This window comes from Cottoperca gobio, chromosome 19 (genome assembly GCF_900634415.1).
Source record: "Cottoperca gobio chromosome 19, fCotGob3.1, whole genome shotgun sequence".
Classification (NCBI taxonomy): Eukaryota; Metazoa; Chordata; class Actinopteri; order Perciformes; family Bovichtidae; genus Cottoperca; species Cottoperca gobio.
The window spans coordinates 16,920,106-16,946,005 of record NC_041373.1 but is presented as its reverse complement, the minus strand read 5'-3'; the positions used below and the strand labels follow the sequence as shown (position 1 = coordinate 16,946,005).

Here is a 25,900-nt window from a genome sequence, read left to right as displayed (position 1 = left end):
AAGAAATTGCAGTATCTCACAAATACAAGGAGCACAATCCAGTATTTGGTATCTATGAACTCATAACAAGTTAAATATAAAAGATATGCACACATATGCAGTGTAAAGACAAAAAGTGTGATTTTTCATGTAATCTAAAACTAAAAATAAATTGTACTGTTATGTGCAGATTAGAAGATTTAAGACAGATTCAGATTTCCCTTTATGGACTATAAACCAGTATACCATTACCAGTATATGTTCCTTGTTGAAGGGCCACAGGGGCCCATTGTTGATCTCATGCTTTCAAAATATGGCTCTGATAGTTTAAAACATTTATAAGAATGGTGTGATGAATGTGGTTTCCCGGCAGGAGGGTCGTTAAGTGCGGCACAGATACGGAAAATAGGAATGATTTCCAATGTTATTTTATACTATTTGTAATGCTACTTCACACTCATTTACATCAACACTGGGATTACTGTACTGTCTAATCTTGTACTAATTTTTATGTTTTTGCTAGTGAAGCAGTGCTATTGTAAGTGCTATACAAATAAATCTTATTATTATTATTATTATTATTATTATTATTATTATTATTATTATTATTATTATTATTATTATTATTATTATGAACTAGGAACTGTCTTGATATCGATTTTACCCGGACAATAGAACTTGTGACACCGCGCTGTCAAAAGCAGGAAGTCAAGAATGTAAAGTATAATGCGGCGTCTCCTCTCATTGATCTCATTTCCTCATGTTTTATTTATATTCACGCAATCTCTAACCGCAGGCACATGAACATGTTGGGTGTATGCTCCGTGAGGTGAGTTATTCTCGGTTCACTCGGTGTTTCCTCCGCCTGCAAACACAACTCCACCGCTAGCACAAACAGCTAGCTAGCTAGCTAGGCTACTCAAACTGACAAACACCGGCCGGTTGCTGTCCTGGTGACAGGTAATGTTAAGTGGTTGTGCTCGTTAACGTACAGAGCCCCCCGGTCACCATGTGTGTTTGATTTATTAAGTCATAATTTACAAAAACACCGAGTGTTTTCAGACATTGAGAGGTTTCTCCTCCCCGGGGTTTGGCACATAGCTAACCGGCTTAACCAGAGCAGTCACGGTGCTACATGTAGAGTAACATAAGTGTGAACAATGACTGGATAAATGTAAAACTAGAAGCAAACAAACAAGTGTACCTTCTGGAAGCGTAGGAGAAACATATCCAATGATTGTTATTCAAATACTGCACTGAAGGAAACTTCATGAAACAGGTTTGTTGTGTTTCCTGACACTGTGGTGCGTTTTTAATGCATTCATGAATCCTAAAGGAGACTTTCTCCATCTTGCAAAGTTGTTTCACGTTTCATAGAAGACAATTAATCGATTCATTGTAGAAATAATCTGCAGGTTTATCGATAATGATTGTTCGTAGTTAGTTTCAGCCCTATTTTGTTATTTGAAATGTCACAACATTGTCCCGATCCACCTATTATGGTCAGTATTGAGTAACATACTGATTTGGCAGATCACTACATCCACTAGAAGTAGTGCCTTCTGCACTACTAACTTTGACCCCTGAAGCATCAGCTGTGTATGTGTGGACCCTACAGTTAGAAGTTAATGATTATTATCTTCTAAAGTTGTCATGTTTCCGTATGTGATGTACGCTCTTCATTCTGCAGGCGCACGGCATGCTAACTAAGTCTTTGGAGCAAAGGAAATCCAGACTCAACTTCCACTCATGCTGATGATTAGGTAAAGCATAGCCTGATGATGACATTAATATCGAGAGGTCTGTGTATCGGTTCGTCAGCGTTCTCTTTGTGTCTGATACAGTCCCAGGATGGCCTCAGGAATGCAAGAGAAACAGTTCACGCCATCTCTGCTAAATTTCTTCGTTTACAACCCCACGTTTGGACCACGGGAAGGAGAGGTGAGGTGGATCCCCACATGAAGAAATGCTAAGCACATATTTTACAGCTTAGTCAGTTTACTCTACATTTCGATGGTGTGATCGCTCGCTCAAGGTGGGTTGTTTTTCTTTTTTTTAGGAAGAGAAGAAGATCTTGTTTTACCACCCAAGTGAAGTGGAGAAAAACGAGAAGATCCGAAATGTGGGCCTTTGTGAGGCCATTGTACAGTTCACCAGGTAAAGAGTTCAGTACCGGGCTTGAAACAGACGCAGTATTATAACTGCAGCAGCGTTTCCACTAACATTTTACTGACTGGGTGGATTTATTTACCTCTTTGGCGTCATGTTAAGACTAACAATTAACTATATAGCTCAGATTGACAAGCTGTGTTAAAGAAAACCAAAAGGAAAGTGCCATTTCTGTGCAGCTGGAGTATATTAGCCAGATAGATGCATATCTAATGTCCTGTTTGGGTGTGTCTCCTTTCTTTTCACGGTCATGTCTTCTGTCTTCCAGGACGTTCTGTCCAACAAAACCAGCTAAATCGCTGCACACACAGAAGAACCGGCAGTTTTTCTTTGAGCCCGAGGACAATTTCTGGATCGTCATGGTATCTTAAAGACTTGCATTACTTTCAGTATCTCAGTTTGTCTAGACTTTGGTCTTTGGAACGTGATTTAGCTCATCCGTTTTTATCTGCCGTTTGAATTTCTCAGGTCGTTCGAAACCCGATGATCGAGAAACCAAACAAAGATGGTAAACCTCCCACGGTAGAATATCAGGAGGAGGAAATACTGGTGAGTACTGAGAGGTGCAATCTGTAATTCTTTCATTGAATATGAGTGAATGTGAGTGAAATGTTTTTCTCACGGTGCCTTCTTGACTCTGCAGGACACGGTTTACGGAGCAGTAGTGAGAGAATGCTACAGTATGTACAAGGTGGGTTTTGTTTCACGCTTTTCCTCCTCTTCTAATGCAAAAAGAATCCTCTTGTAAGTGATGATTTCTCTTGTGCCGTAGCTCTTCAATGGGACGTTTGGCAGAGCGATGGAAGCGGGCGGAGTGGAGCTGCTCATTCAGAAGCTTGAAAAGTTCTTCTACAGGGTAAACATCTCACCGGATGTGTTTTTTCTTTCATACGTTTTTCTCTACATGCCTATCTTACAGTGTATTGACGTTGCTTTGACAGCACGATTCCTTTTTAAATTCCAGCGCACACAGTCGGCCGGTCTCCATTGATTATATTGACACTGTTTCTTTTGTAAAGACTCACTTGAGGATGTTTGATGTTTGCAGTCATGCCTCGTCTTCGTGTTGTCACACCTTGCCGGTAGCGACGCAGCTCCGAGCATTACCGCTTATGTAAAAGTATAAAAAATTCAATTCTAATTAGGGAACACCCTTCTTAAGTTAACACAGGCTTCCCTCTCCACCATGTAACCCAAAGACAGCCAGACATAGAGAGGCTGGGGTGTGCGTATCAGAGGTTGAATGTCAGGCGTCTACAGAGCATCAGTCAGAGTTTCTTATTCCTTTGCTTTTATTGCATTTCATATGATGGTAAACTGACCTCCTTCTCCTTCCCTCCTCCTGTGTCTCGGCGCTGTCTTCCATTATTTTCGGACGTGGGTTTTCCAGTATCTGCAGACGCTCCACTTGCAGTCCTGCGACTTGCTGGACGTATTCGGAGGCATCAGCTTCTTCCCACTGGACAAGATGACCTACCTGAAGATCCAGTCCTTCGTCAACAGAGTGGAGGAGAGCCTCAGTCTGATCAAATACACTGCCTTCCTGTATAACGACCAGCTCATCTGGTACAGTCTCGTTGAAACTTTACGTGTGCTTGTCCTTTAATAATTCGCCTGTTGTGTTTCTTATTGCATGTGCTAATGTAGACCACAACCGTACACGTATCTGCAACCATTCACCAATGTAGAATCCCAGCCTCTATACACCACATGGCATGCTGGGTAAACAGGACCTGTAATCCTCTTTCTGCTCCCTGTCACTCGCCTTTTAATTGCACTGATAGCCATCTGGCTCTGTGCGATCGCAGGGGGGATTACACGAGTCCTCATGAAATGACTCGAGCAGCAGAACCGTCACGAGACTAACAGAGAAAAGCTGTTTTAATTATTGTCTAAATGAAGCGATATTGCTCTGGAGTATTCATTGTAACGTAACTACAGTCAGGAGACACTTTGATTTAACATCTAGCCCACGATGCAGAGATAACGTACCCAGCCGCCGCCGCCGCCGCCGCTCTTTTTGTTTTGCGTTCTGGCAGAGTGCGTTGTGATGATGTGCTTTTGTCGTTGTTGTGTCTGCAGGAGCGGACTGGAACAAGACGACATGAGGATCCTGTACAAGTACCTGACCACCTCGCTGTTCCCCAGACACTCTGAACCAGAGGTGAGGAGGTGGGGGCTGCACAGGGGACACACTTCAAATGTACAGTGAGATTATTACACCCTGAACAGTGGACTAAAATATCCCAATGTACCATCATGCATTGCGCTGAGGGGAAAATGGCAGACAGACGAGAGGAGAGGGAAAGACCCGAGTCGTGTCTGAATTTCTTTTTTAATTTTGCCGATGAGCTCTATAGTCATCTTCATAGAACACCTCAGAGACGGTGAGGAGGAAGTACTGGAGACGAGTGTGCGCTCCCAATCCTCCGCTTCTCCCTGATGTACTGATTAGAGCGTAATGTGATCTACAGGGTTTTTAATATTAATGATCCAGACGGAGCGTACAAGACGTCGGGCCTGAATACGAGCTGTGAATATTACTTTCAGAGCTACGCCACTCATTTTCACCCGTCGTCTTTTCTCCCTTTAGTTGGCTGGCCGGGACTCTCCTCTGAGGCCGGAGGTGGCGGGGAATCTGTTGCACTATGGGAGGTAAGTCCCCGGTCTCGTGTGTCTGTGTACACACTCCCTCTGCCGAGGATACAGTGGAAACAAGAGTCGGATTTTTGTTTAAATGTCTGTCGACGTGATCAGTGGAATAATGTTAATCTGCATGTTTGCACACGCACACTCACGTCTGTGTGCCGGCGGCATGTGGTTTCGACCCACTGACTTTAATGAGCTTTGCTAGCAGTCAACCAAATGATGTCAGGTGGGAACTCCCTTGGCTAACATGCTGTTGTTAAGCAAGAAAGCACAGGAGCCGGAGTATCGCTACAGCTTCGGGGTTAACATCCACTTTCTATTCAGTTTCAGTGTACATGTGCAGGTAGAGGAAGTTTGCTCTCTGACAACTCGCATCTGATAGTTCAAGTAACTCGTTTCTGAGCCGCTGCAGTCGTCCAAGTCTGACTCCTGGAGACTCATCACGGGACACGACTCTAACCGCAATAGTTACTAGAGTAAAACAAACAAGAAAAGATTCATGCGGGCAAAGCTACACAGGAGAGTCACATGTCACAACAATAACAATGGTTCCACTTAATAAGTGGCGTCGTTGGAATCCAGCGTATAAACGACACGACAACAAGTTCCTTGTTCAGTTTGTGGTCTTGTCTTCTGGATCATCAGGAGTTAGGGGTCAACTGTTTCTGGTCCGTTCTTCTATGTTCTACATGTTTCATTACAACATCTCTTTTTTAAAGTGATCACATGACATCAGCTGAGTGCGTTTACGCTCCCAAGACGATGAACTTACATAAACCCGACGGTCCTTTCCTCCAACACCGCGACGAACTTAATATGTTCTGGTCCACTTTTCGACAGCATTAGCAGCATCACGGCGTCTGGTTCTGTTTAACGCTCACACACGGTCTCACGCTCTTCTGTCCTCCGCAGGTTTCTGACGGGACCGACCAATCTTAAAGATCCAGAGGCCAAATTCCGATTCCCTAAAATATTTGTGAGCACAGAGGACGGCTACGAGGAGCTGCATCTGATCGTTTATAAGGTGGAGTAAACGCGATCTGCTGTTTCGTGCCCGGCTTAATCATTCATACAGGAGTTTATTTTTTTAATGTATTAAAATAGTGGGGGGGGGGGGGGGGGGGTTCATAATCTGTGACTTAAATTCGAACGATAAGGATTTTTGTTTTGGATCAGACGGCTGAGTTTTAAAATGATGAAGTATGTCTCACGATGCTCATCATCACGTTAATGTCATTTCTAACCTGCGTGACCTTGACTCTGCGTTTCACCCGCACTCATCTGCTCCTTTCCAGGCGATGAGCGCCGCAGCTTGTTTTATGATCAGTGGTAAGTGTGCACCTGCTGTACTCGCAGTAAAGGACGCCGTTAACTTTCACTTCCCTTTTCCTGGTTCATTTCTTAATATAAAGTTATTTTACTGCTAATTTAAGCTAAACTCTGACTTTTTCCTCAGCTAATGTCTCATAATCGCTGACTTCCTTCTCTCTTCTCTCTTCACAGCCTCTGTGGAGCTGACGAGGGACTTCTGTGAACAGCTGGACGGCTTGGTGGGCCCTCAGCTTACTCTGCTGGCATCTGACATATGTGAACAGTTCACCGTTAACCGCAGGATATCAGGGTCAGTTGGGACTCACTCTCCTGATTAACAGCTCCCCACACTGTGAACAATCCTTTTCCTTTTTTAATAACACAAGGTTTTAAGGCTTGAACGCTACAAATTAAAGGAGCATTCTGAAGAACTTACAGTGTAACGCAGAGTTTTCCCTCTTTCTCCTTTTTATATCTCCTTCTTTAAGCTGGATTTCTAATTATGGATGCAACTAATGATTAATGTCATTATGAATTATGTCCCCCCCCCCCGTTAATTAGTTTAATTGGCCATCCAATGTTCACATGTGAAAAGATGGAAACTGATGTTTAAAATACTTGAAAGGAAAATCGGTTATCAATTAAATTAATTAGTTTTTGTCGAGTAAAAATCTAAATTTTTAATATTTTGATTTAAGGATTTCTGAGCTCATTTTTCACTATTTTCTGCTATTTTTTTTTAGAGTAATCAGTTAATGAGTAAAACATTTTAGAGCTACATCTTGCACATGCAAAGTTTCCAGATCGTCAGTGATTTATAACTTAATTTAAACTTATCGTCTTCTCAAAGGAAAACATTTATTGACTCATTTGACGGTTTCGTGCTGCACATTGTTAGTTATTACATGTTGTGTGTCGTCAGTTTACAGTCAACCCTTTGTGTTGAGCCTGGCTGCAGCGATAGAGGAGACTCTAATATCATCGGATGTTGTCAGGACACTACTCGGGGGGGGGGGGGGGGTAACTCAAGCAGCGGAGCTTTAACGGCTGCACCCCGCTCTCCTTCAACCCCTGCAGTCAGCTTCAGATACGTCCTCGTCTGTAATCTAAGACTGGACGCTCTGGCAATTTGATGGGCTCCTTTTTTTTAATCGCCCAAGTGAAGAATCCTCTGAATAAATAATGCCGTGCCAAATTCCTCAGCTGGCACTCAGGTCGGTGTCCTGATTTGGTGGAACTGTAAATAATGACGGTACTGTCGTCAAGCTGTGGCACTAACTGTATCCTCGGCGATGTTGCATGTTATCATCCAAAGGGATTTGGCTTACTGTATAATTTATTAATGATGTGTGTTTGCAGAATGTTTTGCCCCGGAGAGACCCTACTGCGTGAAACAACTTCAAAGGATTATGGAGGTCCAAATGCGACGGCTTTTAATCATTTTTGAATGCATCTGTTCTTTAATTGTGTCCATTCAGGCCAGAGAAGGAGCCCCAGTTTAAGTTTATCTACTTCAACCACATGAACCTGGCGGAGAAGAGCACCATCCACATGAGGAAGACGGCCAGCGTTTGCCTCACCTCTGTCCACCCTGACCTCATGAAGATCCTGGGGGACATCAACTGTGACTTTGCGAGGTACGGCAGAGAACTTTGTGGAATATTAGCTGCATTTATCTTTATCTTCGTGCCTCCAGAGATGTTTTTATAGTGGCTGGCCAACAGCTTGGTGACATTGTAGAAGTGGAAACTAATTAGTTTTAGTTTAAAGACACCATACAGGGACAATGTCATAAAGAGCATGAGGACATCCTCGGCTTTAATCAGAAGCCACATGATTATCCATGTCATGTCATGTCATAGATAAATGTGATGCTGCTGCTAATTGTAAACTCACCGAGTCATGAGACTGTGGTCATGTGACAGTCTCGGTCTGTGGCGCGCACACACACACAGCGGCAAAGACATTCGTCGCAGTATCAATACCAGTTCCTCTTTCAGTGCAGATGTTGTGTAGCTGCCGATCTCTTACTTACTTTGACGGCACACTCAAAACATACTTGCAGTGCTATTTGTGTTGTTAGATATTGAAATGGAGTTAATTGTGTGTGTTTTTTAATATGAATTTAAATGTTTTAGCATTTGAATTAAGAACCTTTAAGTCATTCCTTACACAAACCATAAGAAATATTAACTTGTTTGACTTTTTATAATTAAATGATGTGTTTCTGAGTAAGTAAATACGTAATCTTAGAACAGCAGTTGCTCCTAAAGTCAATAGAATCAGCTGTAAATGTGGTCGTTGCCTTTAGTGGTGCTCAGCTCTGTCTATCTGCCTCCCCAGGGTTGATGAGGACGAAGAGATCATCGTAAAGGCGATGACAGACTACTGGGTAGTCGGCAAGAAGTCAGACCAGAGGGAACTGTATGTGATCCTGAATCAGAAGAACGCCAACCTGATCGAAGTAAACGGTACGACTCCACCACCTGATGAGAAAATCTGTGTCATTACACAATACATAATCTGCCTCGATGCTTAATCTCTGCTTCATCCTTAATGCCCTTTTGTATTTTCTCTGCTACAGAGGAGGTTAAGAGGCTTTGTGCGACGCAGTTCAACAACATTTTCTTCTTGGACTGATGGAGCTGACGGAAGGAGACTGTTTTGCCACACTACAAACTGTTGCAGGGTATCATGACAGCATCAGCGTAATGCAATAATTGCATTGTAAAATAAAAAAATTAAAAGCTTTCTCACCAAGTTTTTTTTTATTTAACCTATAAAAATTGTAATTTTCTCTTGTAATTAAGTGTAAATCCAGATTTTTACTGTACATGTACTTTCATTTCTTTTCTTTTCTTTGTACATACTTGGAAGGATTTTGTTAACTGTTCACTTGGATTTCTTTCAAAAACAATTTGTTCACCAAAAAATGTTTTATGAACAATGTCTCAAATTAATTTTAAAACTGACGTGCACGGTTTACACCCAGGTTCCTCTGGTGATCCGTGGTCATTTTAAATAAGATGTCTTCATGTCAAAAGTATTGCCGTTTGTAAACAACTTTTACTTGGTGTAAAAAGTGTTTGTTTTTTGTTGAAAATGCACATTAAGTAGCAACATCAGAGATCATGTTTATAATTGGGCACATTTTCCGATCACAAGAATAAAGTTTTACATTACCTCTCAGGTAGTTTTTGTTTGATTTATGCATTTTTAGTGCATTACAGCAATAACTTATCTATCTAAAATAGACAAAGAGCCAAAAGAACTAGTATGAGGAATAACCTTAAATGTTTTGAACTGGGGCCCCTGGAACATGCCAGGGATCATAGATATTTTCTGTTTCACAGCACTGATTAAATACTTCTGTGGAAGCCAAGAAATACAGTACCAGTCTAATCTTTTGATTTGTTTTCATGATGATCTTCAATAAAATTACAGAGCAAAATTAACCTCTTTTACCACAGGCCAAAGAGTTTTAATTGTTATATAAAAAGTACATAACCTTACATATACACTTCAGACTCCACACCACTTGGTGGCATCAAATCTTACAGTTAACAAAAAACGATCTGCAGAAGAAGAAAAAGAACCAATCACGCGCTCACTGTCCCATTTTCAGCCAATCAGCGTGAACTTCTATGAATTTCAAAAACTCACGCGCCATGGTTGTTTTTCTTCCGTTGAGCAGTAAGTTGTTTTTAGTGGACGGCCAGAAGAGGACGTTTGTTTTAAAAGTTTATTTAAAGAACAAGGTAAGATGGATGTGTAATTATATATTATATAAAAAGACAGTTTAGATATGTGTTTGCTGAACAGTTGATCCTCTTGTTTTCATTATTAATGAAGTGGTGAGTTTAACTGACGTTAACGTCGGTTAGGTCCCTTTAGCTAATGCTGTTAGCTAACGTCTTAACGTGACCTACCTTTTGCAGATTGCTCGGACGTAATACTTAACGTTAGCTAACTTAGTTAACGTTACGGTCATTCGTCGAAGTGGACTTGTAACGTGCTTTGATAAACACGTTAACGTCATATTTTAGACATCAGCTGTAAGCTAGGTAACGTTACGTCATGGTGTACGTTACATTGTCCAGGCAAAGTGTTTCTTCATATATAAAAACATTATGCATTTTTGCCCCTTCGTGTTTTTCCTTTTAGGTTTGGTTGGTTAGACTCATTCATATGTTTTGTGCCAGTTGGCATAACTATTATTTATTTATTTATTTAATTAATTAATTGAGTTGGCATAACTATTAGCACTTCCATTATGATGTACTTCACTACCTCTAATAACTCATAATCTTCTGTTCCTCTTTACCCCAGATACCTGAACATGGATTCTAAGTTTGCTCACCTGCGCCTCCGGGACACCAGTGTGTCGATGCTGAGGGTAAAAATGTCCCGCAGGAGGTCCCAGTCCCAGAAGGAGAACCGGGAACGGGCCATGAACACACGCAGGCAGTTGGCCGATCTCCCAGAGCTGGAAATGTCTTCCCTGGATGCCTCCATCGCGAGGGCCAACATGTCAACAATCCAAGAGAAGACACTGAACAATGCAAAATCTTCTAAAAGTATGGCTTCATTTTCCATCACAGCTGCAACTCATATTTAGTTCACAATGAGGTTCCCACAGCAATAACCCTCCATTTCCCCCCCCCCCCCAGATGTGGCTAGAGAAGAGAGGTTGAAACAACTTGAGCGCTGGAAAGAGCGCAAGGTTCTTGAGAAGGAGAAGGACAAGAGAGAAAAGGAGCGTAAAGGGGTTTTTAAGACGGGCACGTATCATCCAACGGACACCCTGACCATCGCCCCTCTGCCCGTCGTGGTCCCATGTGGCTCAACCAGAGCTAAGGAGGTGAGGGGGGGCTCAACAATACACACGTTTACACTATTTACTGCCTTATTTGTTCCTAATATGACTTGAGTTGTAACAGGGGGGTAGCGCTGTGTGGCAGTTGTAATGATGAAGATCCAGTGATCAACGTGTCATTTCCGCTTGACTTTCAGACCAAAGTGAATATAGCTCCGTCCCAGAGCACCAGAGTCACTCGTTCAATGAAACCGCAAGTGCAGAGGGTACTACTTTCTCTAAGATATATCTTTCTCGTATGTTTCCATGTTAACTTCCATAAAAGTCCAATCTAATATGCACTTTGTCGTATCGCAACATTTCTACAGCCTCTGAGGACGCACGCTCAAAATACTACGGCAAAGAAAGGTAAATAAATCAAATGTCAAATACTCCCTTCTGTAACCGAGGCCGTGTTTTAGATCTGACCTCTCGCTCCTCCTTATAGCTCAACCTGCTGTGGAAAGGTCAACCCGGAGCCGGGCCGCTCCCGTCAAGCTCGCCCCTGCACCTGCTATTTCCAAGAAGAACGTTTGTGCAGGTGAGTAATAAATCTGTATACATAACTGGACCCTGAGATCGGCTATCAAGTTGGTTTCACCCGATTGTGTTCCCCTATTTGCATCTCAATCTGTGTCTCCGTGCCCTCCTACCGTAGTGGAGCCTGTCGTACGAGCTTCGTCGACCAGATCAGCCAACAGGCCTCCTGTTACAGCAGCTCCTGTGCTGAAAGACGAACCTAAGGGCAAGTCTGCAGGTAAACACTGAGCACTGATCTTTATTCTGTAAAGGAGCAGATGATGTCAACATCAAAGCAAACTGAGAGAAGACATTCACTGAAGCCACAATTCATATTCTTATCTCCTCCCCCTCCCCCTCAGATGTAAGAATCACAAGGAGCAGAGTGTTTGTCAGCCATGTGGCCCCCCCTTCTGACCAGGAGAGCAACTGTAAAGGTATTATTCAAAGAGCCATAAACCTTTATGGCCGGTTGATAACGTTTCACATCATACAACATTTATTTTGTGCATTTCTCCTTTTTATCAAGCAGCAGCTGTGGACGCTGTGGAGCCTGCTGCGCCCAAGGTAAGCCTGTTAAATGTTTACTAAATATTCACCATCAATCTTTATTTGTTGGCATTTATAAAACAGCAACTTGTCGATTTTTTTAATTTGCCGTTTCTTTCTCGTGAAGGAGCCCGAGATGCAGAGTCCAGAGGAAGAAGCTCGTCCCCTCAGCCCGGCCCCCTGCTCTGAGGAGGAGGACATGGTTGTGGATCAAGCTCCGGCTGACTCTGTCCCCGCTGCGGACCCCGTTGATGCGCCGCCCTCTTTATCTTCTTTTGCTCCAAAGGGTTTTATTTTCCAGGCTCCCACTGGCTTGTCGTCCTTCAAGTTCGATCCTCTCACTCCTCGCTCGGCAGACGTCTTCCTGAAACCAAGGTCTCCCCTCGTGTCCGTTATAGATATTTAAACATTTTTATATTGTTGAAGATGAGCCCAAGTCTTTGGAGCCTCCTAAGACGATGTGTATGATTTAAAACTTTGTCTCAACGCCATGTTGTCACTGTTTCTACTCAGCACCAGCTTCGCTCTCCTAGTGGTCCCCTCTTACAACGCTGAGCCAAGCAAGTCCTCTCCCCCGAAATCCCCTCGCCGCTCTCCTCAGCGTACATCTCCCACGATGGCCTCTCCGACTCCAGGCAGCCCCCTGGACTCAAAGCATGACGTACGATACTTCAGGTGGTTCTTGTTGTATATCTTTCAGTGCCAAGTCATCCATCGGTCAGATTCTTCCAATTACTTTTCTAGTCGATTCAAAGTTTTTAACATTAATTATTTTTTTGTGTGTTATTCAGATCGGAAATTGCCAAAGAGACGGTCGGACTGACGACTCTGTCTGTTAGCTGGGAGGCTAAAGTGGAGGATGAGTCCATCCCAGAAGAGAGTGAGTGTCATGTTGAGTATGTTGGTGGTGAAGACGTGGTTCCCGATCTGAACGGTTGTAATTCAGTGTGTTTCTTGCTCTTCAGTGAGAGACAGTATGCGTACAGCAGTAGGCCAAGCGAGGCTGTTGATGAAGGAGCGCTTCAAACAGTTTGGAGGTCTGGTGGACGACTGCGAGCTGGGCCGAGGGGAGCAGATCACCACCTGCACCGACCTGCAGGGATTCTGGGACATGGTGTATTACCAGGCGAGTGCCTCACAAGAGCGGGACGACACGTTGTTTCAGAGACGAACGCAAAAGATCATTATTTATTTGTTGTTATGTCTTTCAGGTCGAGGATGTCTACAAGAAGTTTGACGCTCTCAAAGAAGCGGAGAGCCGAGGCTGGGTGGAGGAGCACAAGCCCGCACCGCCGCGACAGAGGAAAGTGGCGAAGGTGAAGACTCTTTGCAGCGTATATATTCTAAATGTGTTAGTGTGCTCTGTTTGGATGTAATGACTTGTATATAAAGACGTTGGGCCTGCCCTGTACAGAAACCATCAGCTGCACCTGCGAAGCCAGCAGGAACTAAAGCAGGAGCAGCCAAGTCTCGCCTGGCTGCTGTGAAAGCAGCAATGAAAGCCAAACAGCAGGCGGCGGAGGCTGTGACCGCAGCAAAGGATGCTGGTACCGCTGAGGACAACCCCAGCACGAGTGCTCAGGAGCCAGAACCCGAAGCAGAGCGCCGGCCGACTGAACAAGTGGTCTTTGATGGAGGCTTCTTCCAGGTGGAGAGCCCGGCCAGACCATCAGAAGGTGGGAGAAAACTCACTGCCTTTTCATATCATTTGTCGGTGTTTGCTTTAGTTTTTTCCTGCTGGACTAATAACAACGTCGTCGTGTTGTCGTGTTGTCGTGTTGTCGTGTTGTCGTGTCTGCAGGTTCAGTGAGGAGATCCAGTCGCCTGAGTGCTGCTGTGCTGCCTCAGGCCTCTCCCTGCTCCAACTACCTCTCACCTAGAAGAGTCACTCGGAGATCTCTTGCGCTGACACAGACCCCCCTTCACACCGCCGCCTCCCCCGCTCAGCCACCAATCTACACTCCTGCCCACTTCCGTCTTACCCTCAGCCAAACCCCAGCACAAACCCTCAAGTCTCTGCGTGGCACCCCTCAGTCAAACAGAAAGGAAAATGTCTCCCTTTGTTTCTCACCGGTCGAGGATGTGCGCTCAGATGACACCCGGGCTGCAGGAAGCTCTGCACCACAAACGGGCTCCGTGCAGGAAAACGCTGCTTCTGTCCCTGAATTGAGCGCACCTGCACAGTCATTGCCGTCCATTTCTGTAGTGGATGAGCAAGAGGAAGCAGCTGAGGCATTCGATGTGGACGTCTCTTCAAGACTTTCCTTCTCTCCATGCAAAACGGCCTCCCAGGCCCCTGAGCCCTCTCTGAGTTTCACATTGTCCCCCTGCGTGACTCCCTGCCAGCCTCCCGTCTCCCCTCCTGCTGTGCAGGGCCCCGTGGAGGCCCAGCAGTCTGTGTGTCACACACCCGACCGCTCGGTGGTTGAGGTAACGCACGTCCAGACTTCACCAGCTTCACCTCTCTGATGTTAAAGCTGTGATCGAACCTGTTTTGTCTTACGACACAATAAACAAGTTATTCTCTTGTAATTTCAGGAAATTCCCGGGTTGGACTTTGAGCGTTACCTCCAGCCGTCGCAGAGATGCAGCCTGTCACCGCGGGAGACGGTTGCCATAGAGACACTGTCCCCCATGGTGGTGGATGTAGAAATGGAGAGTCCCAGAGGTCAATCAGGGGACCTGCTTTCTCAGAGGGAACCAGGTATGATTGAGACCCATAGGTACTGTGTGCGCACACACACACACACACACACTCACACTCTGTGTTTTATATCCTAACAGATACTTAAGCTGCAGCAGACAGGAGTTCTACGTTGAGATTAGTTTGACGTTATAAAAACTAGATTTTGTGATTCTTCTGTTTGTTTTATATAAATTGTCAATTATCCAGCTTCTCTTAAATCCATTAGTGTAATTGTTCTTTATTTTACAGTTATGGTTACAGTCTCAGCTCCCTGCACTCGTATTCTGAGTGTAATTCATCTGCTTAAAATAAAGTACAATAATAAAGTTACAAAAGAATTTGACTCATTGTGTGAGCCTTCGTTAAACTGCACCTTTAACTCTTCTCTCTTTGCTGTCCCCACAGCACGTCCAGCGGTGCCTTCAGTGTTCACTCTTCAGTCACCACAGGTCAAAGTTTCCCCCTTCTCTTAACCATCACTTGTATTTCTTTATTGCTGAATATTCACATCGTATGTTCCTTTTTGTTTCTGTCTTCAGGCCCAGACAGCCGAGTCGGCCATGCTCCTCTTCACCCCGGACCTGAAGGACCGGATACGGCAGTCTGTCTGTCCGAGTGACCTTATGGTCTTCACCCCTCCGCTCTGATGTGTTTCTTTTATATCTTTACATATCTTATCTTTTCTACATATACAGACTACTTTATTTACTTTGGAAGAAAACAAAATGTATCGAGTGATTCGGAGTTCTATTTTTAGATTGCTGAAAAATAGTTTCGTCTTATAATTAAAGTTCTAGTTACAACAAGGAAAATGGCTTTTACTCTTCTCTTACATCCAAACACAGACCGGCGCTGAACGCAATGCTTTTATTTCTCAGAGTATTTGAAAGCTCTTGATATTTAGTTTATCTTATCGGAACAGTTCTTCTTGCTGCTTTCATCCGGTTTCTCTGCTGCATCTTGTGTCATTCATCAGCCCTGACGCCGCCTCTGCCTGCAACACAACACAACACAACACAGTACAACACTAAACGTCTAAAGCACAATGATGTAGGTAAAGCAGCAGAAGAGTTATTTGGTTGGAGACACTTCACATCCAGGGGGCAGAGATAAAACTGGGATGGCTTCAGGGAGGGAAAGGGATAAGACGCCACCTGGTGGTTGTGTTTATGCAAAACAACTCATGTTCAGACACCACAACATGGGCTGGTTATTTTCCACTTGAGACTATTTCTACCCACAATGCATACAGTAAAGAAGGTTTTAATTTGAAGATTCAATCCCATGAACAAATAACTGACTGAACAAAAGAACCTGAGGTGGGATTTGTCCTACCCGTCTCTCTGTAGAGCGACGTCTCTGTAGCGACGTGTCTCTGTAGAGCGACGTGTCTCTGGGCGTCCTCTTTCATGTATCTGGACAATAACTGGTTGTGTTCAAAAGCCGGGAAGAAGAAGTGGTTGAAGAATTGATGGATCGTTTGGTTCCAGAGCTCCACTTCACGATCTTTGGCTTCAATCCCTCGGGTTCGCACGACCTTTCCTTCACCTGTGCGCTCTACAGGAACACATGACCTCTTCCCTTCTACGATGTATACACACAATGATAATACACTTTGTACAGCACCTTTTCATTCACTGAGAAGAATACAAGTGAAGATAAATGATGTACAAGTACGAACATAATGCATTATTTGAACACATGAGAAAATAACCAACTCAACAAACCTGCACGTGGACGTCCCTCGTTGACTTTAGTCTTGACTGCTTGTTGACTCTCCACATCTCGAGCAGTGGATAATTCTGCTGCGTCACTTGTCTGAGATAAAGATGTGGACGCAATTATGTTAAAGATTTCAGCACAATTCACTAATGTCAGCAGGGGCGTAACTACGGATAAATACTGGAGTATCTTTCCACATAAAAGGTGGATGTGCAAAGGTCAGGAGAGGCTTGAGAAAGGATCTGACCGGCCGGGGGGGGCTGTTTGTAGTCTCGCTGGCCTCGGCGTCACGGCCGGCTGGCAAAACCTGCCGACACTTGACTTCAGCAGAGCCCAGAAGAACCTCGAAGAACTCCAGGAATGTAATCTGAAGGGGGAACAACAAAAGTGACACAGAGGCCGGAAGGGAAACGACAAGATGAACTCTGCTGGTGTAAACGCTACCGGCTGACCTCCAGATCCAGACAGGCGGACGGGTTGCTGGGCTCTCGGCTCTCTGCAGCGATGATCTGCAGCAGTCTCGCTGAGGTCAGCTGATTGTCCAGCAGATGGAGATCCTGGCAGGGTATCATTCATAACCTTATTCATATAACATTTTATATCTGTTCACCTGAAGTGTCTCCCATTAAGCTGCACCTTGAACATCCGCAGCAGGTGTCGGCCCGTCATGGTCTGCTCCTCTCTGGACGCTGCACTGACTCTGCAGTAAGTCTGATAGACTTCCCAGCACTTCTCTGAGTAGCTCACAGCCACCGCTGCACAGTCCGGCTGCCTAAACAGGAAGCCTGGATCCAACAACAGCTTGAGTTAATGAGGATCACTGCGTAATATAGAGCTGGAGAAGAAGGCTGTTGAATCAGATGCTGTGTCGGCACCTTTTACATTCTTAGCATTCGGACAGATGTTGTCCGTCATCAGTTTGTTAAAGCAGGCGGCCAGAAGGTTGTCTTGTGACCTGAGAAAAGAGGAGCAGACGTGATGTTATTCTGCATCCCTGTGTTACCGTCACATCCCCCATCACTCGTTAGCATCACCCATTCACACACAGTCAGAAGGTACCATACGAGGCACACATCAGCTCGTATATCTCGTTATTCAGGAAGCAGATTTTGATTTCTGAGTTAATAATCTCAGTCCTTACGTCATGTCCTTATGGTAGATGTGGTAAGCCACAACCACCAGACAGCTGAGGATCGTACGCAGAAGCACGGGAGTGAAGGGAGAGTGGATCTCTGCTGTGGTGGCACATCCTGAGACACACACACACACACACACACATCAAACACTTATTATCAAGCGACATGTGCTGCCCTGTATCTGTGAGGAGGAGAGATTGTGAGTTCTCACCTCTGGCAAAACGGTTCATCTGTGTGAGCGTGACGCCGTGATGGTGGATGTTACAGTCTTTAAGCAGGCGCCAGAGCTGCAGGCGGGACAGCCGGAAGCTGTTCTCTGGAGAGTGGGCATGACCGAGTCTGCTGTAGAACGCGTAGACAGACCTCAGCTCTCCTGATTGCTTCGACATCTCACTCTCCACCTGTTGCACACGAGCCACAGTGTCAGGGCTGCACATAAGGACGTGGGGATCACATGTTGATCATAATGTCGCAGTGTGAAGCGGGGGCCCTGACCTTTCTGCGCTCAGCGTCGCGCTTTCTCTCAGGGAATTCCTCCAGAAGACATTCAATGTTCAGAGCCATGTCCGGTCCTAAGAAAGATGAGCCTGCGACAAGATGCACGACCGTCAGCCATTGTACCTGAGGATGTCAGACTGTAACTCTGACGATTATCTCCTTGATGGAGGCTTAATGTAGCGCAGGTGTTTTACCAGGACGAAGAGTTGGAGCTTTGTGCGTCATCATCTGATCTTCCACAAACTCTCCTTCAAAAACACGTCCATCCTCAAAAGTGAATTTTCCCTACGAACAACATGCATCGTAGATGAGCACTGAGGTTGACATGGAAGCCAGATCAATCGTCTGCTGCTATTTATAACGCAGTGTGTGTATTTACTGTGTATTAACCTTCCCATGTTTTTCATTCTTCCTCCATTCTCCTTCATAGATCGCACCACAGGCGTAGTAAAAAGATCCCTGCCCGTGCCTGTGACCCTGAAGGAAACCCCCCGTGTACCGATTGCTCTGGAAATACTGGGATCCATCGGCTCGCCTCAGGATCCAGACATGTGTGCCTCGTCCGTGCTGCCGAAGAAGAGAACAAATACGTACGTTTTAAAGAGGATACGGATGCAACATGGATACGTTGTGATGTGCTTTTATACCTGGACTCCATTCTGCCACATCCCAACATACTGCTGTCCCAGTTCTAACCACCTCATGGTGCCCTCGCCGTGTCTCAGGTTGCTCTTCCACTCACCAGAGTAAATGTTACCAGAGGGGTAGCTGTTGAAGTCACAGATGTCAGCTGTGGCCAGTTCGAATGCCACTTAGATCGTGTGCTCCATACATACCGTCTTGTGCCCCCTCCCTCTCTGTTGTTCTTCACCCAGTCTCCTTTGTACCAAGAGGTCTCATCCTGGTTATAATATACTACGCCCTAACACAACGACAACCAATCACAAAAGGAAATCTTAAAAGACTAAACCCTAAATATGAATTGGTGGATCATACCTTTCCGTGCCTCGTGCCCCGATCCCACTGCCCCGTGTACGACACACCGTTGTTTGCACATGTGTAGGTTCCAGTCCCGTGTCGGATAGCATCGTACACGTCCCCCTTATAGGAGCTGCCATCCGGCCAGGTGTAGGTGCCCTGGCCCATGGGCATGTTGCACACAAATTCTCCCTGTTGGATACTCAGATACATTATTATTATTATTATTACTGTAGTCAAACTATGTTACCATGCTCAGTTTTATTTCATTTTGTATGACAATTGCATAAGAAATCAAATGTAAGGTCATTACAGATATTAAATCATTATTGTACCTCATATTTCAATCCGCCTGCCTGTGTGAAGACACCACGTCCATCCATCAGTCCCTTGGAAAACATCCCCTTCAGAAAAACACTTTAATGACTTCCTGATATATACTGAAGATTTATAATAGCTTTATTTATCCTTTAAGGAAATTTATTTGAAAACATAAGTGATTGCATTTAACGAGATATATTAGAAACACAGTTTTATGAAGTATCAATTGAATACTGATATTGAAATATGTTTACAGTGATTTAAAATATACTTATACTTATAAGTGAATGGTTTATAGGCTAAATTATGCATTTACTGTATTGTAAAATATTCCATGCCCCATTTTTGATTTTGCTTTTATGTAATATACGCTGTCCCTTCTCTCAAATAAACTAAAAAGGAAGACAGGTGGTGTTATTTGCAACAGTACCTTGTACCCTGCGCCTCCTTCAAACAGAGCAACACCTGCTCCATGAAACTGGCCTTCACAGGTGTCCCCTTCATATCTGTCAGAGACACCAACAAGTCCCTGGAAATGCATTCTTGACAGGATTTAGACTATTAGCGCGTGGGTGCATTTATAAAATGAATGTTATGAGTGATTTACCTCTGCACAATTAAGCTACACAAAGCAGGAAGTTCGTAAGCGTCATCATTCTCGAGCTGCGCGTCTCGGAGGTCGGTTTGGTTCTGCGCCACATCCGCTGAAGTCACTTGTAAACCAGCGGAGCAGCTCACCAACTTTCTGTTTCCTCTCTCTTCCGCTGCATGAGGCAGCCCTGCTTCCCCGCACGCGTTCTCCTTCTCCTGATTGTCGGTTTGTACCGTAGTTTTATGTTTGTTTTCTTTCCCCTGCGTCATTTTGCGCCGTTTATTTACCGAATCTGTCGCGCAAGCTAGGACCGTCTCCATGGCAACGGTTAAGAACGCTTACAACTACGGCAGCCGTTAAGGACGCTTACAACTACGGCAACCGTTATCGGTCAAAAAGCGAAAGACAGTGAGAAACTAGTAAAACCAGTTATTTAACAACACAGACACCAGAAAGTGACACATATTGTTTATTTACCTAATTAATAAATGTTAAAATATAAAAATGTGGGATGCATAATAGCAATAAAAGCAGAACATAACAGAAAATAAAAACACACCAAACATTTGAACAGTATCTGTGGTTTGGACTCAGTCTGTGTATCAGTGCAAAGGTCATGTTCAACTGGAATAAGTACATTGAGCTCGTGTAATTCTCTAACTCCACACGCTCAGTCTTGCGAGATGATGTCCAGGTTGGCGAGGTGTCTCATGGTGGGCCTGCCATGAGGACAGTTCCATGGTTGCTCAATCTCCCCCATGTGAACCAGGAGCTTCTTCATCTCACTGACACTCAGAGCAGTGCCAATCATCACCTGAAGATGGACATAAACACATTTCTTTTACATTATTTTGGCCACAAAAATCATAAAATTGAAAGAACATGATATTTACAGGTTATTTTTAAGGATTTGGAGAGACATCAATGGTGACGGTCTGTGTAAGTGTCTTTTTATTATCAGTATGAACTCACTGATTTTCGACAAGCTCGGGAGGCAAACATCTGCCTGACGCGGGACGGTCGACACATGACCCCCGGGCTGTCACTCAACATGAAGATCAGCTCTTCAATGTCGGCTGGGCCGAATGTCCAGTTCTTGCTGGTGGGCAGGGACACCAGCTTCACCCTCTCCATCACCTGAGCTGCAGTCACAAGAAAAAACTGGGTTTATTCTTTGTAATCATCAAAATGAGAAGGAATAAAATGTTTAATTACTCGTATTTAACGGTTAAACGTTCGTACCGTCCTCATCGACCAGAAATTCAAAGCCGTTCTTTCTGAAAATCTCAATGTTCTCCATGAGAACATTTTCGCTGACAGCAGTGAGGTGAAGCTTCTGAGGGCTGCAAACATACAACGTCAACATAAATCACTACAATCCACTAAAAACAACACAAGGCCAAATTCATCAACCGACTCAGATTCTTACACGATGAGTTTCTGTCCTTGGAGCACAGTGTGCTGCTGCAGCATCTCAAAGTTGTATTTCTCATCCGAGGCGTGCTGGTCAATCATGAAGACGTCCGAGTTGAGTTTGGTGATAATGAAGCCGAGGTTAAACTGACCGATGATCTCCATCTCTTTGAACATGTCTTTACTGTGAGGATGAAAGAAAAACAACATTAACTGTTGTGGAAATGACGCTTTAATATTCAAGCAGAAGTTATGGGAGTACAATCCCACCTGATCTCTTTCTTGAGCTCTTCCTCCGCACTTTGGTTTTCTCCGGGGTTGATCTTGGCCCTGAAGCGTCGATAGAGCAGATCATCACCGGCCCTCTGCTTCTGCAGGTCCTGTAACCTCTTCACCTTCCCCGCCAGCTCTTGTAAAGAGAACTGGAGGGCCACCGTCCTCTTCTGTCGGCAGACTGGAGCATCCACCGCCAAGGAAGAGTTTGAAAAAGCGTTGGACTCGTGTTCTGCTGGGGAATGGGGTTCCTCTTTCCTGGCCCTCTTGGCATCTGGGCTCATAGGACAGTCCTCATTGGACGTGCATGGCTCAGTCTGCGAGAGTTCAGGAGCAGTGTGAACGCTGTCTGACGTTGCTTCGACTGTTTCGTTTGTAACGCCGACAGTCTCCGGAGAACTGAACTCTGGCACGGCGACGTCACGACTGGACACGCTGCTGTCTTCTTCAGAGTCTGCTTCGCTGCACGACATCTTTCCGTACCTAAACCCATCCAGCACAGACTTTCCCGCTGGGGAGCGTTTAGCGTCATCTCTTGTGGCTTTTAAAGGAGATGCTGCACTCGGGTTGCACGTTGGAGGTTTGACTGTGTCCTTAAAAAAAGACTGCAGTGTTTTTTGTGTCGGGCCACCGTTGGCAGCTTTTCCCCCGCTTGACTTGTTCCCAGAGTTGTGATAGCTTGAAAAAGCAGCTTTTAGGCCGGCCAGGTTCAGGGACGACTTTGAGCAGCGAGTCGCATGTTCCACGTCCCCTCCAGGTTCTGGCATGTTCTCATTTGACGGGACATCCTGACACATGTCAGTCTCTAGAGACAGACAAGCAGTCAGTGACATTCCTAAGCTATAACATCAATACACATATTATATTTTGATGTGCAGGCTGTCTGGTCTTACTGATGCTGGGTTTGAGTGTATAGTTCATGCTGATCTTATTGACTCCCGCCTCATACATGTTGACGAGAGACGACTTCAGAATAGCCAACAAGAGTTTCTCCTCCTGAAGGAAAATCTGTTCGTTTGTCTGGAGTTACGTTCACGTCCACACACTCTGAAAAGTCAAACGCAGAAACAAACCGCTCGTGTAGTTCAGGAAGTCAGCCGTGTGGTTCAGAAATAACTATTCAGATATTTTCTTACCCGAGGCAACGGCTATGTTCAAGGCGACAAACGGGTATTGATGCCGGTTGTACATGTGATACACTTCATTCACAAGTTTGGTCACCTGCAAAAAAAAAAAAGAACCCACAGTTGTAATAATATCGAATATGTCTTCATTGGAGAAGTTAGAATGAATTTGAGTAATACTGTACATCAATAAACATTTAAAAAGGCCTTATATGTGCTCACAACTTTATTATAGTGTGTTCAAAACTAGGGATGCACCTTCAGCTGTTAATTACTCGTAATTATAAGAATAAGATAACCGATAATTTGACATTTTTGTATTTTAAAAAGAAGTTTGTAACCTGTAGTTTAAGCACACCTGATAACTCCCATTATCGGCCAGATATATATTGTGCATCCATATTCAAAACCATTGCTAAATGTTTGTAACCTGCTCATAATTGCTAAATAGGGCGACTTTAATTACCTTAACAGGATCACACGGTCGGTTGTTAATGAAAAAGAACTGCCTGTCTGTCGCACTCCTCCCAACACCATGGTCTCCTCGTGACACAAACCCTGTCATGCTGCCAAAACAACGTTTACGTTTTTAAAACATTTTAAATACCGGTTTGTTTGCAGAAAGGCATATAAATGTGTCACTCACGAAAAGAGCTGTTTGGGTAGCTCTGCATCTTGGAGTCCGTATTCTTCAATGACAGTTTCTGCAGGAGACACTTGCTGAAAAGGCAGAAGACTCTGGAGCTACACAGGAAAACAGTAAGCAAACCAATTAAGACAATTTGCTTATCTTACTTCAATTGATGAATTGCACAGTTCCTCCAAAGGTTGGAAAGATCTTTTAAAATATTAACCAACCTGTTTTGGTCCATATATGGCCCCGATGTTGTCTCTCATACTCTGGCTGCCACTGGTGCTGAGGACTGTGCTGCGCTTTCCTTGGCCATTTTGGTTGGAGCAGGTAATACGCACTCCTACAGAGATGATACAGTAGGACTGCAGTATGTGTAGCATTTTCGCATACTCCTGAAAGAAAAGAACATTTAAATATGGGGGATTATAGATGGAGGCCATAGGTCATTTAATTAGCTACTTTTCTAAACAAATAGATTTTAAATATATATATATATATATATATATATATATATATATATATATATATATATATATATATATATATATATATATATATATATATATATATATATATATATATATATATATATATAAAAAAATGAAAAATGACAATTAGGATTTTTTTTTTAAATATATATATTAATAATAAATATATATATAAAAATACCCTAATTGTCATTTTTTATATATAAAAAATGTCAGTGAAATTTAATTTTTTAAAATATATATATATACATACATACATACATACATACATACATACACACACACACATATGTATATTATTAAAAGTCACATGGTAGACTTAACATGCAGAAATATAAGAACGCTCCTCTAAGGACTGACCTTCTTAATATTGCGCTGGAACTCCTTGTATCGAACAGGCAGAGTGTAGAAGAGCTGCTGCAGGCTGACTGTGGTGCCTTGCTGCCGGGGGTGAGGTGACTGCTGGACTAGGTGGCCTTTGTGGTCAAACACCAGCTTGGTCCCCACCTGGCTGGACTCGTGGCATGTCACCACACTCAGGACACTTGATCAGGAGGTCAGAGGACATTATTATTATATAAGTATTACAGCTTTATGCGTATGAATGTGGCTGTTGAAGTGTTTTACCTCAGAGCACATAAAGAGCTGAGGGCTTCACCTCTGAAGCCAAATGTTTCCACATGAATAAGATCAGAGAAATCTCTCAGCTTTGACGTGTGATGCTTCAACGCTGCAGAACAGACGGAAGAGGTTTCACTTCACTGCAGACTGTGACTAACAGGGTGGAGATGAACAAAGCGGACACTTACTCAGTCCTTCAAAGTTGGCCTCTTCTACTCCTTTGCCATTGTCTGACACTTCCACTAGTTCAGCTCCACACTCCTTCAGCCTGACATCTGGAACACGCAACAGAAACATGTTATTGGTCATCTTGACAAAGAATGATTACTCTGTCGGCATTCACAACTGTAGCTCTCGTGAGCTTACCAACGTTGGTGGCCCCTGCATCGATGCTGTTTTCCACCAGCTCTTTGACAGCAGTGGCCAAAGTCAGCACTACCTGTCCTGAGCAGATTTGATGCACTGATTGTTTGTCAATGGCCTTGATGGCTCCTGCAGGTTCAGAGGTGCTGAGAAGAAAACCAGCACTCAGTGATCATAAACAACTTTACTTTCTCCTAAAGTTATACTGCGGGAACCGATTCATGTGCAGCTAGCAAGAAAAATAGGTATAATAAAAAATAAAAAAGCAGGCAAGTACAATTAAACAAGTACTTTGGTAGCTAACTTACCAAGCATCAGACATCTTCAAGAGCTGAAAAGCTTTAGGAGAAATTAATTAAAAGTATGAAATGTGACTTCATCTGCAACAGAAAGAGGAAGACACTTCCAACTACCATTAATGCAAATAAAGCTAGTTTGTTTTCACTCACTGTTAGTGATAAAGATTCTGTGCAACCGCTTCACATGTTGTAAACACAAAAGCGAAGTTGAACCGCGCGCACTGCGCAGACTGTTTCGAGAGCTTCACCCGTGCGCAAAGCTGCGCAGGTTAACCATGATATAAAACGTAAAGATGTTGAGTGTGTAAAACAGAAACCTCACAAAACAAACTATAGGAGTGATAACAGTGTTAAAAAAGATATTTCTGCACATAAGTAAGTATTATTAAAACCGTTACCTGAAACTCTGAAGTATGTCATCACCAAAACGTACCGGAATCTGTGACCTCTCGCGATGTTAGGGACCGTGTGCATTTACCTCATATGGTAAAAAACGAAGAAATCCCTTTTTGTTGCAGGGTCATTCTCAGTAGTTGGAAGCTGTGCTATTATATTATATTACAGGACAACATACTTGTTTATTTTTTACTGTAATTTAGAGGTAAGCTTTTACTTCTACTATCTATGAGTTAATATTGTTGTAAGTCAACCACGTATATTGTCAGACGGTCCCTTCCCGGCTGTTGAATCATGGCCGTCTCTTGACATGAACACCGTATGG

At 43.8% G+C, this 25,900-nt stretch overlaps 4 protein-coding genes across 8 annotated transcripts; 2 read left to right on the top strand and 2 right to left on the bottom strand.

Moving 5' to 3' along the window:
• The first annotated feature begins 640 nt into the window (after window positions 1-640).
• Window positions 641-9,297, top strand: ccz1 (CCZ1 homolog, vacuolar protein trafficking and biogenesis associated). Of its 4 annotated transcripts, XM_029457155.1 has the most exons (18): window positions 677-695; window positions 776-808; window positions 1,670-1,742; window positions 1,824-1,920; window positions 2,039-2,136; window positions 2,417-2,510; window positions 2,617-2,697; window positions 2,792-2,839; window positions 2,921-3,004; window positions 3,539-3,714; window positions 4,231-4,312; window positions 4,742-4,803; window positions 5,710-5,821; window positions 6,093-6,126; window positions 6,301-6,418; window positions 7,587-7,745; window positions 8,452-8,579; window positions 8,693-9,297. In XM_029457155.1, the coding sequence occupies exons 3-18, from the start codon at window positions 1,729-1,731 to the stop codon at window positions 8,746-8,748; spliced, it is 1,443 nt and encodes a 480-aa protein (XP_029313015.1). In that variant the 5' UTR covers window positions 677-695; window positions 776-808; window positions 1,670-1,728; the 3' UTR covers window positions 8,749-9,297. The 4 variants fall into 4 exon arrangements, with proteins under 4 accessions (XP_029313014.1, XP_029313015.1, XP_029313017.1 ...); XM_029457154.1 differs by having other exon boundaries at window positions 641-808; XM_029457157.1 differs by lacking the exons at window positions 677-695; window positions 776-808 and adding an exon at window positions 861-939.
• Window positions 9,298-9,738: 441 nt separating this feature from the next.
• On the top strand, window positions 9,739-15,529 carry dlgap5 (discs, large (Drosophila) homolog-associated protein 5). 2 transcript variants are annotated; one of them, XM_029455816.1, is made up of 19 exons: window positions 9,739-9,866; window positions 10,438-10,685; window positions 10,779-10,969; window positions 11,122-11,190; window positions 11,293-11,332; window positions 11,412-11,504; window positions 11,622-11,720; window positions 11,845-11,919; window positions 12,015-12,049; window positions 12,159-12,406; window positions 12,545-12,706; window positions 12,823-12,911; window positions 12,997-13,157; window positions 13,243-13,347; window positions 13,446-13,707; window positions 13,833-14,461; window positions 14,570-14,735; window positions 15,123-15,166; window positions 15,257-15,529. In XM_029455816.1, the coding sequence occupies exons 2-19, from the start codon at window positions 10,448-10,450 to the stop codon at window positions 15,362-15,364; spliced, it is 2,814 nt and encodes a 937-aa protein (XP_029311676.1). In that variant the 5' UTR covers window positions 9,739-9,866; window positions 10,438-10,447; the 3' UTR covers window positions 15,365-15,529. The 2 variants fall into 2 exon arrangements, with proteins under 2 accessions (XP_029311676.1, XP_029311675.1); XM_029455815.1 differs by having other exon boundaries at window positions 12,012-12,049.
• On the bottom strand, window positions 15,357-20,530 carry rsph10b (radial spoke head 10 homolog B). Its single transcript, XM_029456743.1, is given in 20 exon segments — window positions 15,357-15,711; window positions 16,053-16,301; window positions 16,445-16,535; window positions 16,687-16,806; window positions 16,892-16,996; window positions 17,076-17,224; window positions 17,315-17,394; window positions 17,581-17,689; window positions 17,787-17,976; window positions 18,071-18,162; window positions 18,268-18,358; window positions 18,464-18,640; window positions 18,721-18,841; window positions 18,910-18,995; window positions 19,070-19,243; window positions 19,387-19,455; window positions 19,803-19,878; window positions 19,980-20,257; window positions 20,259-20,308; window positions 20,524-20,530. Coding segments are annotated over 20 exon segments (2,343 nt in total). The 3' UTR covers window positions 15,357-15,682.
• pms2 (PMS1 homolog 2, mismatch repair system component) lies at window positions 20,418-25,820 on the bottom strand. The gene is given in 17 exon segments (XM_029455817.1): window positions 20,418-20,778; window positions 20,937-21,106; window positions 21,207-21,307; window positions 21,394-21,561; window positions 21,648-22,455; window positions 22,544-22,661; window positions 22,663-22,697; window positions 22,787-22,871; window positions 23,241-23,340; window positions 23,421-23,518; window positions 23,633-23,800; window positions 24,257-24,440; window positions 24,524-24,626; window positions 24,706-24,792; window positions 24,884-25,026; window positions 25,189-25,219; window positions 25,578-25,820. Coding segments are annotated over 17 exon segments (2,619 nt in total). The 5' UTR covers window positions 25,654-25,820; the 3' UTR covers window positions 20,418-20,634.
• Window positions 25,821-25,900: the final 80 nt, after the last annotated feature.